Source organism: Ictalurus punctatus, chromosome 18 (assembly GCF_001660625.3).
Source record: "Ictalurus punctatus breed USDA103 chromosome 18, Coco_2.0, whole genome shotgun sequence".
Lineage (NCBI taxonomy): Eukaryota > Metazoa > Chordata > Actinopteri > Siluriformes > Ictaluridae > Ictalurus > Ictalurus punctatus.
The window spans coordinates 6,316,615-6,333,306 of record NC_030433.2 but is presented as its reverse complement, the minus strand read 5'-3'; the positions used below and the strand labels follow the sequence as shown (position 1 = coordinate 6,333,306).

Sequence of the window (16,692 nt, the reverse complement as noted above, 5' to 3'; positions counted from 1 at the left end):
TTTACGTACACACACACACACACGTGTGTATATATATATATTAGTGTAAGTTTGTGTGTGTGTGTACGTGTGTACTTAAAGCTGACTTTACTACATGTTAGAGAAAAGGTTGTCTGAGGCCTCTCTCTCTCTCTCTCTCTCTCTCTCTCTCTCTCTCTCTCTCCCCCTGAAGTGTTCCTTGACTCATGTTTATTACTGTGCTAAACCCTTCTCTTCCTGTTGTGTTGTGTGTTCAGTTGCTGGAGTCGGCGGAGGTGAAGGAAGACGCCGTGCTCTGCTGCTCGATGGAGGTGAGTGAGTGAGTTCCATGATTTAAAAAAATAATAATAATAAAAATAGTTTTTCTGTGCAAGAGGAAGACACGTCTGAGGCTGCAGCAGCAAGATCAGTGCTATTTCCTGTGGGAAGAGGGGTCTAGTGAGAAACACACACACATGCAGAAAGCAGAACAGAGGAACTGTGGACATGCAACAATAGATTCATCAATAACAGAGTAGATGGAATGAAGAAGTGAGATGCACAATGAGAAGAGTTAGATGAGGGATGTGTAGAGTCGGGGGGGGGGGGGGGAGGATGGGAAAGAGAGAGAGCGTGAGAATGGGAAAGAGAGAGAGAGAGAATGGGAAAGAGAGAGAGAGAGAATGGGAAAGAGAGAGAATGGGAAAGAGAGAGCGTAAGAATGGCAAGAGAGAGAGTATAAGAATGGGAAAGAGAGAGAGAGAATGGGAGAGAGTGAATGGGAAAGAGAGCGTGAGAATGGGAATGAGAGGGAATGGGAACCTCTCTCTTTCCCATTCTCTCCCATTCTCTCTCCCTCTCTTTCCCATTCTCTCCCATTCTCTCTCTCCCTCTCCCTCTCTCTCCCATTCTCTCTCCCTCCCTTTCCCATTCTCTCTCTCCCTCTCCCTCTCTCTCCCATTCTCTCTCCCTCTCTCTCCCATTCTCTCTCTCCCTCTCCCTCTCTCTCCCATTCTCTCTCTCTTTCCCATTCTCTCTCTCCCTCTCTCTCCCATTCTCTCTCTCTCCCTCTCTTTCCCATTCTCTCTCTCCCTCCCTCTCTCTCCCATTCTCTCTCTCCCTCTCTCTCCCATTCTCTCCCTCTCTCTCCCATTCTCTCTCTCCCTCCCTCTCTCTCCCATTCTCTCTCTCCCTCTCTCTCCCATTCTCTCTCTCTCTTTCCCATTCTCTCTCTCCCTCTCTCTCCCATTCTCTCTCTCTCCCTCTCTTTCCCATTCTCTTTCTCCCTCTCCCTCTCTCTCCCATTCTCTCTCTCTCTTTCCCATTCTCTCTCTCCCTCTCTCTCCCATTCTCTCTCTCTCCCTCTCTTTCCCATTCTCTTTCTCCCTCTCCCTCTCTCTCCCATTCTCTCTCTCTCTTTCCCATTCTCTCTCTCCCTCTCTCTCCCATTCTCTCTCTCTCTTTCCCATTCTCTCTCTCCCTCTCTCTCTTTCCCATTCTCCCTCTCTCTCTCTCTCCCTCTCTCTCCCATTCTCTCTCTCTCCCTTTCCCATTCTCTCTCTCCCTCTCTCTCCCTTTCCCATTCTCTCTCTCCCTCTCTCTCTCTTTCCCATTCTCTCTCTCCCTCTCTCTCCCATTCTCTCTCTCTCCCTCTCTTTCCCATTCTCTTTCTCCCTCTCCCTCTCTCTCCCATTCTCTCTCTCTCTTTCCCATTCTCTCTCTCCCTCTCTCTCTCTTTCCCATTCTCCCTCTCTCTCTCTCTCCCTCTCTCTCCCATTCTCTCTCTCTCCCTTTCCCATTCTCTCTCTCCCTCTCTCTCCCTTTCCCATTCTCTCTCTCCCTCTCTCTCTCTTTCCCATTCTCTCTCTCCCTCTCTCTCTCTTTCCCATTCTCTCTCTCCCTCTCTCTCTCTTTCCCATTCTCTCTCTCCCTCTCTCTCTCTTTCCCATTCTCTCTCTCTCTCCCTCTTTCTCATTGGACGTTTCCTCACGGATTTGAGTCCAGATCGTGCAGGTTGGTGCGCTGAGCTTACCGTGATCTCCAGCAGACTCCAGAATTACACTTAATTACCTCTCACGGCATAATCACGTCTGTGCGAGGACCAAGAAAACGCAGGTCTGCGGACTCCTCCGTAATCAGGCGTGCGAGCGAGAGGAGCGTCCCTGTGCAGACCGCGCTTAGCTGCGTTATAACCGGGCGGAATAGCAGTAATTAACTGGCATGAGGTGACGTCTGGCAAGCACTCCTCATTTAGAGAACCCGACTCTGTGGCGCAGCATCCGATTTAGCCGTCTGTTCATAAATACGCGAGAACTATCACAGGCCTACGACGTGCGGTGTGTGTTTGGAGAAAGAAAAAGACCAAACAACAGGAAGGTCTTGCCTAAATTTGACGGGGGTTTTATTTCCTGTAATTGCTTTGATTTTTACCTCACAGTCTGAGACACGTTCCGAATGCTTGGGTGATTCGATTGTTTTAGCTGTGAACTAGCTAGATTGAAAGCGTAACGTATTTGTATTTACTGTATCTGATCAAATATATGGCCACCTCCGAAACTATTGGAACAGCGAGGCCAGTACGTGTGTTTGCGCTGTACGCCAGAGACATTTGGGTTTGAGATCAAAAGGTGGATACGAGACGAGAGATTAGCATTTCAGCTTTTATTTCCTGGTATTTACGCCTAGACGTGTTAAACAACATAAAACCTTTTGTATCAGACCGCACAATTGTTAGGCGAGCAAAAGTATAGGAACAATCTTGATGTAAAGGACACTTAATATTTGGTTGCATATCTCTTGAGAGATAATGGGAAAGAGGGAGAGAGAGAATGGGAAAAAGAGAGAGAGAATGGGAAACAGAGGGGGAGAGAGATAATGGGAAAGAGAGGGAGAGATAATGGGAAAGAGGGAGAGAGAGAATGGGAAAAAGAGAGAGAGAATGGGAAACAGAGGGGGAGAGAGATAATGGGAAAGAGAGGGAGAGATAATGGGAAAGAGAGGGAGAGATAATGGGAAAGAGAGGGAGAGATAATGGGAAAGAGAGGGAGAGATAATGGGAAAGAGAGGGAGAGAGAATGGGAAAGAGAGGGAGAGATAATGGGAAAGGGGGAGAGAGAGAATGGGAAAGAGAGGGAGAGAGAGAGAGAATGAGAAAGAGAGGGAGAGAGAGAGAGAATGGGAAAGAGGGAGAGAGAGAGAGGGAGAGAGAATGGGAAAGAGGGAGAGAGAGAATGGGAAAGAGGGAGAGAGAGAGTGGGAAAGAGGGAGAGAGAGAGAGAGGGAGAGAGAATGGGAAAGAGGGAGAGAGAATGGGAAAGAGGGAGAGAGAGAGTGGGAAAGAGGGAGAGAGAGAGAGAGGGAGAGAGAATGGGAAAGAGGGAGAGAGAATGGGAAAGAGGGAGAGAGAGAATGGGAAAGAGGGAGAGAGAGAGAGAGGGAGAGAGAATGGGAAAGAGGGAGAGAGAATGGGAAAGAGGGAGAGAGAGAATGGGAAAGAGGGAGAGAGAGAGTGGGAAAGAGGGAGAGAGAGAGAGAGGGAGAGAGAATGGGAAAGAGGGAGAGAGAATGGGAAAGAGGGAGAGAGAGAATGGGAAAGAGGGAGAGAGAGAGAGAGGGAGAGAGAATGGGAAAGAGGGAGAGAGAATGGGAAAGAGGGAGAGAGAGAATGGGAAAGAGGGAGAGAGAGTGGGAGAGAGAGAGTGGGAAAGAGGGAGAGAGAGTGGGAGGGAGAGAGAGAGTGGGAAAGAGGGAGAGAGAGTGGGAGGGAGAGAGAGAGTGGGAAAGAGGGAGAGAGAGAATGGGAAAGAGGGAGAGAGAGTGGGAAAGAGGGAGAGAGAGAATGGGAAAGAGGGAGAGAGAGTGGGAAAGAGGGAGAGAGAGAATGGGAAAGAGGGAGAGAGAGAGAATGGGAAAGAGGGAGAGAGAGTGGGGGAGAGAGAGTGGGAAAGAGGGAGAGAGAGAGTGGGAAAGAGGGAGAGAGAGAGTGGGAAAGAGGGAGGGAGAGAGTGGGAAAGAGGGAGGGAGAGAGAGAGAGGGAAAGAGGGAGAGAGAGAGAGGGAGAGGGAGAGAGAATGGGAAAGAGGGAGAGAGAATGGGAAAGAGGGAGGGAGAGAGAGAGGGGGAAAGAGGGAGAGAGAGAGAGGGAGAGGGAGAGAGAGAATGGGAAAGAGGGAGAGAGAGAATGGGAAAGAGGGAGAGAGAGAATGGGAAAGAGGGAGAGAGTGGGAAACAGAGGGAGAGAGAGGGAGAGAGAATGGGAAAGAGGGAGAGAGAGAATGGGAAAGAGGGAGAGAGAGAATGGGAAAGAGGGAGAGAGTGGGAAACAGAGAGAGGGAGAGAGAGTGGGAAAGAGGGAGAGAGAGAGAGTGGGAAAGAGGGAGAGAATGGGAAAGAGAATGGGAAAGAGGGAGAGAGAGAATGGGAAAGAGGGAGAGAGAGAGGGAAAGAGGGAGAGAGAATGGGAAAGAGGGAGAGAGAGAGAGGGAGAGAGAGGGAAAGAGGGAGAGAGAGTGGGAAAGAGGGAGAGAGAGAGAGGGAGAGAGAGGGAAAGAATATGAGAAAAAGAAAGTGGGAGGAAGAATGAGAGAGAAAACGAGTGAGGGTGATGGTCCGGATGCGAGTCAGTGACATCACCAAATTGTTGTTTTGTTTGTTTGTTTGTTTGTTTGTTTGTGTAGCTTTTCCAGGATTTTACCGCAGCCTCTTTCACTTGCTGTAATTTCCGGCGGTTTCTCCCTTCAGTCCCTCTTCACGAGGTGAAATGCTGCTCAACTGGGTTAAGGTCCGGTGACTGACTCCAGTCTAAAACCTTCCACCTTGTCCGTTAATAGTTACGATAAATGATACGGAACGTCCACAAAACGAGTTCGTTCCGAGAAAAGTGTCAAATCTTCTGTAGTAAAGATTTTCCTGTCATGGGAAAAAAAGTTACAGCTTTACCTCTAGCTGTTACAAGACACTGACACTGGAGACTCCTTCCACAAATCCGAAATAAACACTTCTGCGTAGTTGTTTTATTCCTATCCGGATGAACAGGAAAGGAGGGAATGCCTCTTCATCGTTGTTAGGATATAGCTTTCATGGCCGTTAAAAGTGCGACACGTTCTTTTCGGCAAATTACTGTTGGGCGATAATCAACGTCGTGAATTGCGTCGCGTAGGGAAGCATCGCAGCACCCTGTCGCTGATTGTTTTCCTGTAAAAGCACACCCGGAAGTGTTCTATTCCTCATGAGAGGATGTTCACGATACTGTACGTCATGCTCGGTGAGGAATCTCTCCACATACACTTGATCAAAGGTTCATCTCCAAATTAGCCATTATATAACTGTAGATCTGCACTTACACACACACACACACACACACACACACACACTCACTGATGCACACACACTCTGATACACACCCAAAAGAAGACAATAAGGATGAGCCATTAGCGTGTGTGTGTGTGTGTGGCTCCAGACAGAGGAGCGTCTTCACATCCCTCCTCACAGGAGAAAGAAAGCCAGTAAACTGGATCAGAAGGAGACAGACAGTCTGGCTAACTGGAGGCTAGAGCTTTCTCTCGCTCTCTCTCTCTCTCTCTCTCTCTCTCTCTCTCTCTCTCTCTCTCTCTCTCTCGCACTCTCTCGTTCTCGCTCGCTCTCCATCTCTCACTTGTAGTCCAACATCTGCTGCTCTCTGTCTTTCTCTTAGACAGGCGTCTGTTACTGACGCTCGCTTTCTTTTCCTCCTGTGGTGCTGACATCTGACCCTCGTTCATCTAGCATCTCTCTCTCTCTCTCTCTCTCTCTCTCTCTCTCTCCCCTCCTCCCTCCCTCCTCCCTGCCTCCTCCAGACTAGCCCTCAGTCAGCCCCAGAGCTTGCTCTTATCCGTCATGCAGGCGTGACCTCTGAACTTTCACCCCACCCTTTCCCTCTCTATTCATCCTGAGCCCCATTCCCTTTTTTTCTTTTTATCTCTCTGTCTCTTGCGCACTTACTCCCCATCTCTCTTTTTTTCGGAGAGAACGTTTTTCTCTCCCTCCTTTCACTCTTTCTTTATCACATGATTTTTTTTTGTCTCTTTTGTTCTTTCTTTCATCTTTTCTTTCTTTTTTCTTAATTTCTATTTTTTCCCTTTCTCTTTCCTCTGATGTCATATTTTTGTTTTTTCACTCTCTCTCTCTTTTTCTCTCTCTCTCTCTCTCTCTCTCTCTCTCTCTCTCTCTCTCTCCTTTTTCTACCCTCTGTTACTTTCCTACTCTCCTGCTGTACTTTCTGTCTCCTCATGGTTAGGCCTAATGACTCTCTTCCCCCTCTCTCTCTCTCTCTCTCTCTCTCTCTGTGTGTGTGTGTGTGTGTGTGTGTGTATCAGCTGCAGAGCGCCGGGCGGCTGTTGGAGGAGCAGTTGCCGGAGATGATGATGGAGCTGTTAGCCGCAGTGAGGGATAAGATGCTGGGTCCATCCGAGTCCCCGCTCACGCGCTCGCTGCTCATGGAGGTCATCGAGCTGCATGCTCACCAGTGGAGCCCCCTGGAGGCACTCACCACGCAGTACTACAATAGAACCATCCAGAAACTCACCGCATGACCCCCCCCCCCCACACACACACGAGTGGAGCCTAAGGGAGACCCTCATCTCTCAGTGCTACAAGAGAAACTGACCGCATGACACACACACACACACACACACACACACACACACACACACACACACACATATTGGTGGAGCCTACTGCAGGCCTTCATCACTCTGGACTGTGGATAAAACTAACACTTTTTTATGTGTAAGAAGGAAAGTTCTGCTCCAAGAGATGGATGGATGGGTAACTGAATGCATGAGTGAATGGATGTGTAACTGGATGGATAGATGGATGAATGGATGTGTAACTGGATGGATAGATGGATGAATGGATGTGTAACTGGATGGATAGAGGATACATCGTATAATGATGCATTAATGATGTGTGTGTATGAGGCAGTGGGTACCTGAATGGATGGACAGACGGACGAGTGGGTATCGCAATGGATGGACAGATGGACGAGTGGGTACCTGAATGGATGGACAGACAGACGAGTGGGTATCGCAATGGATGGACAGATGGACGAGTGGGTACCTGAATGGATGGACAGACGGACGAGTGGGTATCTGATTGGATGGACAGACGGACGAGTGGGTACCTGAATGGATGGACAGACGGACGAGTGGGTATCGCAATGGATGGACAGATGGACGAGTGGGTACCTGAATGGATGGACAGACGGACGAGTGGGTATCGCAATGGATGGACAGATGGACGAGTGGGTACCTGAATGGATGGACAGACGGACGGGTGGGTATCGCAATGGATGGACGGACGGACGAGTGGGTACCTGAATGGATGGACAGACGGACGAGTGGGTACCTGAATGGATGGACAGACGGACGAGTGGGTACCTGAATGGATGGACGGACGGACGAGTGGGTACCTGAATGGATGGACAGACGGACGAGTGGGTACCTGAATGGATGGACAGACGGACGGGTGGGTATCGCAATGGATGAACGGACGGACGAGTGGGTACCTGAATGGATGGACAGACGGACGAGTGGGTACCTGAATGGATGGACGGACGGACGAGTGGGTACCTGAATGGATGGACAGACGGACGAGTGGGTATCTGATTGGATGGACAGACGGACGAGTGGGTACCTGAATGGATGGACGGACGGACGAGTGGGTACCTGAATGGATGGACAGACGGACGAGTGGGTATCTGATTGGATGGACAGACGGACGAGTGGGTATCTGATTGGATGGACAGACGGACGAGTGGGTACCTGAATGGATGACTGCCTGAATGAATGGTGTGTAAGGATGGATATACGGATGGAAGGATGGTTAAAAGAATGGATGGATGTGTAGTTGGCGGAATGGTTAGAAGGGGCTTATTGGATGGATGGATGCGTAACCAGGTGGCTGAATAGTGTTCGTGCAGATGTATCTAGCTCCTATCCTGGGGGTCGAAGGTGAAAGGTTAACGCTATGCAGATTTGAGTGAATATGTATGCGCTTGTTGTTACACAGCCGCATGGTAGTGTTCCGCTTTCAGACATGATAAGCCAGACTGCTGTTACATTAGTAAACATGCTACATGCATAAACATGAGCAGCGTTAAGTCAGGATTCATCAAGAAATAAGCGTGTGCTCACACACACTCACACACACACACACACACGTACATTAAACACATGTAGGTGTGTATAAGAGCCAAAGAGCCAGTGAGAGAGCTATAAAGAGACACTTTAACGCTAACACACAGGGGTATCTTTGCAGTCTTCGCTTTCTTTTGTGCTCGTGTGCCAACCATCCAGCCTTCCTCTCTGTCCTCATCCTTCTCTCCATCCCCCTCTCCAGACCTGTGTGTGTGTGTGTGTCATTGTTTGGCGAATCATGTCCCTGGAGCACGCTGTCGCCTATCAGCGCTGTCTAGTCGAGGTCAAGCAGACAGACTGCAGAGGGCTTAGCCTGCTTTTGTCTCCCTAAAACAAACGCACACACACACACAAGCCCCAGCCTGACTCTGGATGGCAGATGGCCGCTGGAGACTATAAGGCCAGACACACAGCCCTCGTCCTCTTGTCCAGCCCAATGGGAGTGTGTGTGTGTGTGTGTGTGTGTTGAGGAGGTTTCAGATAAAAGCATCAGGCGTGCTGCACCCGGCCTCTTTGTTGTATCCTTTTTATTTCCTCTGCAGGTTTTTATTTCCCGCCGCAGTGCTCATCCACCGCTCGGCGTTTATAATCCCTGTGTATAATACTTATTGTAATGTTATTGTAATGTATTATATGTTATTAATTTTTTTTATTATTAATGTATGTTTAAAAGCAGTATATACAGTATGTGTGACATGACATGAGGATGTTTTAGGACTAGACCTATTGCACAGGTTGGAAATATTTTGCACTGTTTTAAGGCGAAAGAAAGAAAAAAAAAAAAAAAACGACGAAGGAGAATTGATCGAGTTAGGTAGCTGTGCAGAACTCCTCCAGCTAGCAGGAGGTTTACGATTTGAGTTGAATGTTTTGGGAGAAATGAATGGCCTTGCAAGATGTGTGGTATTTTCCAGACTTTTAACAAGACACACACCTCCTAAATTCTGTCTGTTTAGGATAAAACTAAGTATAGTCTTCTTAATGTTGGCGAGTACAGCAGTTAAGGTAAATAATTTGGTGAAAATATAAAACCTGCACGAATTAACGCACACCAAACGTTCATCAATAAAACAACGTGGCCTACTGTTATATTGTGGAAATGTTTTATTCCACTTACACCACAGCGAACCAAAACATCATATTTTTATCTGTTTAGTGTTTGTGGAACTTTAACGAAACAAGCTCCTGTTCTCGCTTATGTTATAGCAGCTATACACCACCAGCTTGTTTTGTTACGGAGAAACCGTAGCCTCGTCTGTCCCGAAAACTTCAAGTAAAGCGTTACCTATTGTTACAAAGCGCTGACACTGGAGCACTAGGGGCACCTTCCAATAAAATAAATAAACATCTGTTTACAGAAAACTTCACCATTTCAACGATTACACACGTTTATGTCGCGCATGTAAGTTCCTGTGCGCGTTAATATAAACCGTACAACCTATGCGAAACCTTCCGACCAATCAGAATCGAGAATTCATCAACACTAAAGAATACCGGCAGGAATCTGCGATTTTGCGATCACAGAAATTAACAGAAAAACTCCGATATTCTGAGGATTTTTACGCAGATTTGGGCCGTGACACGACACGTCACGTGACGTCATCATGACAGCCGGAGCCGGCTTCGAGTCACGTGCATTCGAACATGAGTACAGCTAAAAGGTCTCGTTTATCGGCAAACATCACTGCGAAAGACAATTTCGTACGACTGCGATTTCGCGGATTCGAGTAGTTTTCTGAAAAAAAGCAAACGCTGCATCACAAATTTTTTATACAACCTGCAGCAAAATTGTGAGTTTTTGGCCGTGACGATACCCCACCCCCCCACCCCACCCCAAAAAAAAACGACGCGAAATCCCATACGGACCGACAACGCTAGTTTGGTGTAAGTGCACAATTGTGTGTGTTGGAATTTTTTTCACCAAATTACCATTTTCAAAAAGATTTTGTGATTTGGCTTTGCCTTTTGATTCCCCTAACCCCCCCACCCCTTCTTGCCCTGCAGTGCAGCTTCCTAATAGAAGATTGAGGAGAAAAAAAATAGATAGAAGCATGGCTTTAAAAAAAATTTTAAAATTTTTTTAAATAACACGTCGTGTTTTGGCATTTTGCAGTGGACCTTTTAGTCAAACGTGTATTAAAAAAAAAAAAAAAAAAAAGAAAGATTTGAAGTCGATTGGGTTTCTTTGCAGACAAATGAGATGTTTTAAACGATATACAGTGTATCTAAGAATAATCGTCCATTACTCTGGGCTTCGCAAACGTGTGTACTAGGCTATCGGATTAACACGAGCCAGTCGTCCATTTGTTAACGGCCTGCATGTAGTCGTATATACGACGTATATGAATATTACCACAATGAGGGGGAGGTTAGGAAGCATTTCAGAGACGGGGTGAGAAGCTCGTAGCCTTCAGCTGCTTGTTTTATTGTTAATTTGGGGAAAGCACATTCACTTGTACACTCATACACATACTGTGTGTGTATATATATATGTGTATATATATATATATATATATATATATATATATATATATATATATATATATATATATATATATATATATATATATATATATATGTGTGTGTATATATATATATATATATATATATATATATATATATATATATATATATATATATATATACATATATACATATACATATATGTATATATACATATATGTATATGTATATGTATATGTATATGTATATGTATATGTATATGTATATGTATATATATATATATATATATATATATATATATATATATATATATATATATATATATATATATATATATAAAACATGCGCTCACACACACACAGCCTCCAAGGTTTCCTGTTTGTGAATCTCCGCTGGCAGGTTTGTGTTTGTATAATTTCTGTCTTGCATCAAGAATTGAAGACTTGAAGACGAGCACGTCTGTGCAGAAATAAATAAATAAATAAAGATGTAGAAGGGAGAAAAAAAACCCACCACGTGATCGTCTTCAAATCAAACATGATTATTTTATTTTGTATTTGTATAATTTTAGGCTTTTATTTAATTTACATCCACATTTGCTTCTCAGTGATCTCCCAGTAAAGAGAACTGTGCATTTTAGTTTGGTTTTTCAGCAGTTACACACACACACACACACACACACACAGAAGGACTCCTGTACCCTTTGACCTCACCGGTCACCGAGACTGCTGAATGCAGATTAGACATGTTTGCATATCATTGACATTAAAATGAGACGTTGCTTCTGTGATTTATTTAATTTAATTTTTTTGAGGGGGGAGGGGCTCTGTTTTTGTTTCTGCTGTTGAAAATAAACTGGGATGAGAAGTGAAAACGTGTCTCTTCTGTGTTACTTTTTTCTCTCTCTGTCTCTCTTTAGTGTCATCATCATCATCATCGGTGCTACAGTTTAATTAACTAACACGTCTAGGATCTGTCTGTCTGTCTGTCTGTCTGGACAGAAGTGCACTCGAAGTAACGAAGAGCGTCGAAGTGGGCTTCACATGAAGGATTCGCACGAGGTGCTGGAAGATACTCTGCTGCACCTTTTTTTGTTGTTGTTTATTACTGGGTAAATGAAAGACTTTGAAAATGTAACAAATCATCGTAGAAGACGTTTTATGTTTACACAGTAATTATTTGGTTTGGGGAGAGAAAAAAATGAAAAAGTTTTGACACCCCCGTAGACAGCAACAGACTCTCTCCATTATCTGCCCATAACAAAAGCTACAGCTGCCCCCAGCCAGGAGCCACACAGACCAGTGGGAGAGAAACACTCCAGCTGCCACTCTCCCATCTCTCTCTCTCACTCACACACACACACTCACACACACACACACACACAGCAGCTGGGCACTTGAAATCCCCTGCAGCTCTGACACAGCTGTATAGGTGACAGGAAAGCAGAGGCCAGCTACCTGTGGTGTGTGTGTGTGGTGTGTGGGTGGGTGGGTGTTTGGCTGGCTGGCTGGCTGGCTGAACAGCAGGTGCAGCTTTTCCCGACTGTGTGACAGTCACACTCCAATGAATGTGACTAGTTTGGGGAACTTCGTGTGTGTGTGTGTGTTCGTTCCATCACTGCACTGCATAGTCACACTTTTTGCTCCCTCTCCCCAGAGGAACTCAAGAGTTGTTGCCACACTTCCTGCCCCTGTCTGTGAGGAAGTGATGTCATGACCCATTCACTTCCTGAATGAGCTGTTTAATGATGGAAAGCTTTGGTTAAATAACGCTGCTGTGCTCACCACACACTTTAACACCTTTCTCCATTCCTCTAACGTTCTCCGTCATGTCCATCCCTCAGGTGTCCTCTCTTCTCCATCTCGCTCCTCAGTACACGGTTCTTCCTCATTATTATTATTATTATTATTATTATTATTATTATTATTATTACTATTCATCCTGGTGTGCTGCGAGACCAGCCTCACTCAAGGCCGATAAACCTGGCAGCACAACCAGGTGCTGTGATGTCTTGCGATGACGCCAACGCCCTTCCTCCCCAACATTCCACCGACCGGCAATATCATTTATCTGGGAAAGTGAGGGTCAAGCCGGACCCGCCAATTCAAGACCAGACAGCGGGTGGTTAGGTGGGGCACATGATTGGAAAATGGTGGCAGGCTTAAGGCCAGACGCTCCGCTTCCAAACTGAGATCGTGTCAACCAACCTCAGACCAGACCTTGTGCTATGGTCAGCCTCACTCCATCTAATGTAGGGAGAACAAAGATGAACAGAAAGAACATGAAACTCTGTGTGTGTGTGTGTGTGTGTGTGTGTGTGTGTGTGTGTGTGTGTGTGTGTGTGTGTGTGTGTGTGTTCTAACGAGCCACACAAGAGGAACGAGAGACCGGATTTATCACAGAGGAACTGTAGAAAGAGGGAAGAGAACTCACTGTAGGTGTAGAATAACTTGAATATTGTGATACAGTGTGTGTGTGTGTGTGTGTGTGTGTGAGAGAGAGAGAGAGAGAGAGAGAGAGAGAGAGAGGTCTCCTAACAAGCTGTACACAAAAAACAAGAGGAACTGTAGAAAGAGGGAAGAGAACTCACTGTAGGTGTAGAATAACTTGAATATTGTGATACAGTGTGTGTGTGTGTGTGTGTGTGTGTGAGAGAGAGAGAGAGAGAGAGAGAGAGAGAGATCGATCGATCTCCTAACAAGCTGTACACAAAAAACAAGAGGAACTGTAGAAAGAGGGAAGAGAACCCACTCTTGGTTTAATCTGAATATTATAATACTGTACGCGTGTGTGTGTGTGTGAGAGAGAGAGAGAGAGAGAGAGAGACACTGACTGACTGACTGACTCTGCTTGTTTTAATGGCTAATCTTTTACCTCAGCGTTGCTTGAAGTGCTCATTAAAGCTCTCGCTCGGTGCTGCAGGTGCACAGAGTCGTATTTGCACTGTATGAACTAATTAGTTTTACAATCACGCTCGCTATAATCTGAACCGTGTGGCGTTTCATTTCTTTCCTTTTTTTTTATTATTTATTTATTTATTTATTTCTCCTCCGGACTATTTATTTATTTTACGTGTGGCTCGGCTCTGCGAAAGGCAGCTCGTAGCTCACGTGTTTGAATAGTCTGCCTTAGTGACGGGGCGAGTGAAAGAGAAAGAGGTGTGAGACTCGGCTTCGCTGTTTATTTTCCGAGTGAGAAATTCATTAACGCAATTTTTTTATTTGGTGTGTGGGTGTAGCGCAGAGCTGAAAGGAAAAACAATCTCTCACTAACTCGCTCTGTATGAAGTTATATCTGTGTGTGTGTGTGTGTGTGTGTGTGAGAGAGAGAGAGAGAGAGAGAGAGAGCGCGAGCGAGCGAGCGAGCGCGCGCATAGAAGGAAGAAAAAAAACCCTTCACATGACCTTTCCGTCTGTATGAAATGCTGGAAGATTGTATTTGCTTGAATCTTTGCTTAATTTTTGAAGTCTGTTTACCTCAAGAAATGAAAAAGAAAGACAACTTCTAGCAGCTTCTAGCGTATCGCAGATAAGCTAAGCGCTATCAGTGGAAAAGCATGATTTAAACAGAAAAATGAATACAAATGACAGGATTGAATTATTCAAATTAAATCGGACAGCTTGGTGACACCGAATTTCAAATAAATGACCAGTCTGCCATGTCTGTTTAGAGAGAGATGTTAAGTTCTGACTATAACTACGTTTACATGGACAGCAGTAATCTAATTATGGACCTTACTCTGAGTAAGACAATATTGTGATGAAGGTGTTTACATGAGTCGCTTTAAGAATACTCCTTTCATGTACCCGTTTTACATGTTTTAGAAGATAGATAGATTACGTCACCACGCCACGCCGTGCGACGTCCCTCCAAAATTTTACACACCAACATACAGTTCGTGTTCGTTATGGTACCGTATACAGTTTTGGGTGTTTTTAATTTTTACGAACGCTTCCAGTGCGGTTAATTATTTGTCACGCTGTACGTGTTCATAGAGGACTGCTTGAAGCCGTGGGCTGCATCCGAAACCGCATACTTACTTACTATATAGTAGCCGAGATACATGTATTTCTCCTACTACAGGCCTATAGTAGGCAAGTACGCGGTTTGGGACGTAGCCGTGCTCTCTTGTTTGCCGTAAAACGGTAAGCGCTGCCGTGTGTGATCGTGTCCTGTCGCAAAATGCGGTGAAAACTCTCACACGACGTTAATAATGTGATTAAGGTGTGTACATTTCTGTAATACACGTCGATAATGCGACTAAAACAGGAATACTCCACATGTCTTAATTCCATTTGTGTTTACTTCGAGTATGACCTTAATCAGATTAAGGTAATTAAAAATTGCTGTTTACATGGTAGTTTCTTAATCACAGTATTGTCTTAATCGGGTTAATAGTGGATTATTGTTGTCCATGTAAATGCACTGATTGATAAATTCTTTAGCTATTTTGGCTAATCGGACCAGAGACTAGCATCAGGAATGGGGGAATTTTTCACAGAGACTACGTTTACATGGACAGCAGTAATCTAATTATTGACCTTATCCTTAATAAGATAATATTCTGATTAAGGTGTTTACATGTTTATAATACACTCCGATAATGCGACTAAAACAGGAATACTCCACACGTCTTAATTCGATTTGTGTTTACTTCGAGTATGACTTTAATCGGATTAAGATAATCTATCATCGCTGTTTACATGCTAGTTTCTTAATCTAAGTAAGACTCTCATTCAGTACGTTTACACGGACGACAATAATCCGATATTAACCTGATTGAGATGATACTCTGATTAAGAAACTAGCATATAAACAGCGCATTATCGAGGTGTATTATAAACATGTAAACACCTTAATCACACTATTAACGTCATGTGGGAGTTTTCACACATTTTGAGACAGGACACGTACACACATGGCACCGCTCAACTGTTTGACGACAAACAAGAGAATACGGCTGCGTCCGAAACCGTGTACTTACATACTGTATAGTAGGTGAAATACGTGTATTTCTATATACTATATAGTAGGTAAGTACACGGTTTGGGACACAGCCCACAGCTTCAAGCAGTCGTCTCTTTGCCCGTATAATTAACAAATAATTAACCGCACTTGAAGCTTTTGAAAATTAAAAATGAAACGCCCAAAACTGTATACGGTACCATAACGAAGGTGAACTGTGTGTCGATACGTGAAATTCTGGAGGGACGTCGGACGGCGTGGTGTGGGGACGTAATGACGTGTGCCGTTAATCTAATTATGTTCTATAACATGTAAAACGGGAACATGAAAGGAATATTCTAAAAGCAACTCATGTAAACACCTTCATCACAATATTACACGTCTTATTCAGAATAAGGTCAATAATTAGATTACTGCTGTCTATCATGTAAACGTAGTCATAGACTTTTCATTTTATTTACTCTCTCTGGTTTGATTCACGAATTCACAACGCGGCTTGTTTAAACAAAAAAAGGACCGGAAGGATGCGTTTATTCTCTTCACGTCAAATAGAAAACAGCTGACTCATCAGTTTCAGTTCAGAGTCTGTGGCTCTAGTCAAGTGTTAACATGAACCTGCAGTGCAATACACAAGTGCTTCGAAATGTCTCATTTACAGCCATAAACCAGCCATTAATAGGTCATTGAATTTTAGATAGAACGAGGTTTTCTTAACTAGCTAGTTAGCAAAGTTTCTGCAGGCAGATGCTAATGCTAGTGGTAAACACGTTTACCATGGTGGATAGGTAAGAAATCTTTACCTATTTTTAATGGAAAAACTTGAATAATAATAAACAGAAAAGAAAACCCATAAATGAGGTAAGAGCAGTTGATATAGCGGGAGATTGATAATGAAGTATTTCTGTATTGATTTATTTTTTTTTAAGTACACTACACTTATGGATTTTATTCTCTATATTTAAACATGTAGTCACACACACACACACACACACACACACTCCATAAAATCCTCCTCAGTGAAAGTCAACGCAGACGAAGGTGTGATGAGATGCACAGCTGAAGCAGCACCTGACATCTCTGTTGCTAAGATTTGGCTGCCGTCTAGCAACTGTCACCACAGAAACTTGCCCCT

The 16,692-nt window shown here is 44.6% G+C and overlaps 1 protein-coding gene across 4 annotated transcripts in view; it reads left to right on the top strand.

Annotated features, from left to right (window-relative positions):
• ctif (CBP80/20-dependent translation initiation factor) overlaps positions 1-9,221 on the top strand; it is a 72,419-nt gene extending 63,198 nt beyond the window's left edge. For all 4 annotated transcript variants that reach the window (XM_017492950.3, XM_017492947.3, XM_017492948.3 and 1 more), the window contains 2 exons: positions 237-290; positions 6,312-9,221. In XM_017492950.3, coding sequence (XP_017348439.2) covers positions 237-290; positions 6,312-6,527 — 270 coding nt within the window. In that variant the 3' untranslated portion in view covers positions 6,528-9,221. The remainder of the gene's footprint in view (positions 1-236; positions 291-6,311) is intronic.
• Positions 9,222-16,692: the final 7,471 nt, after the last annotated feature.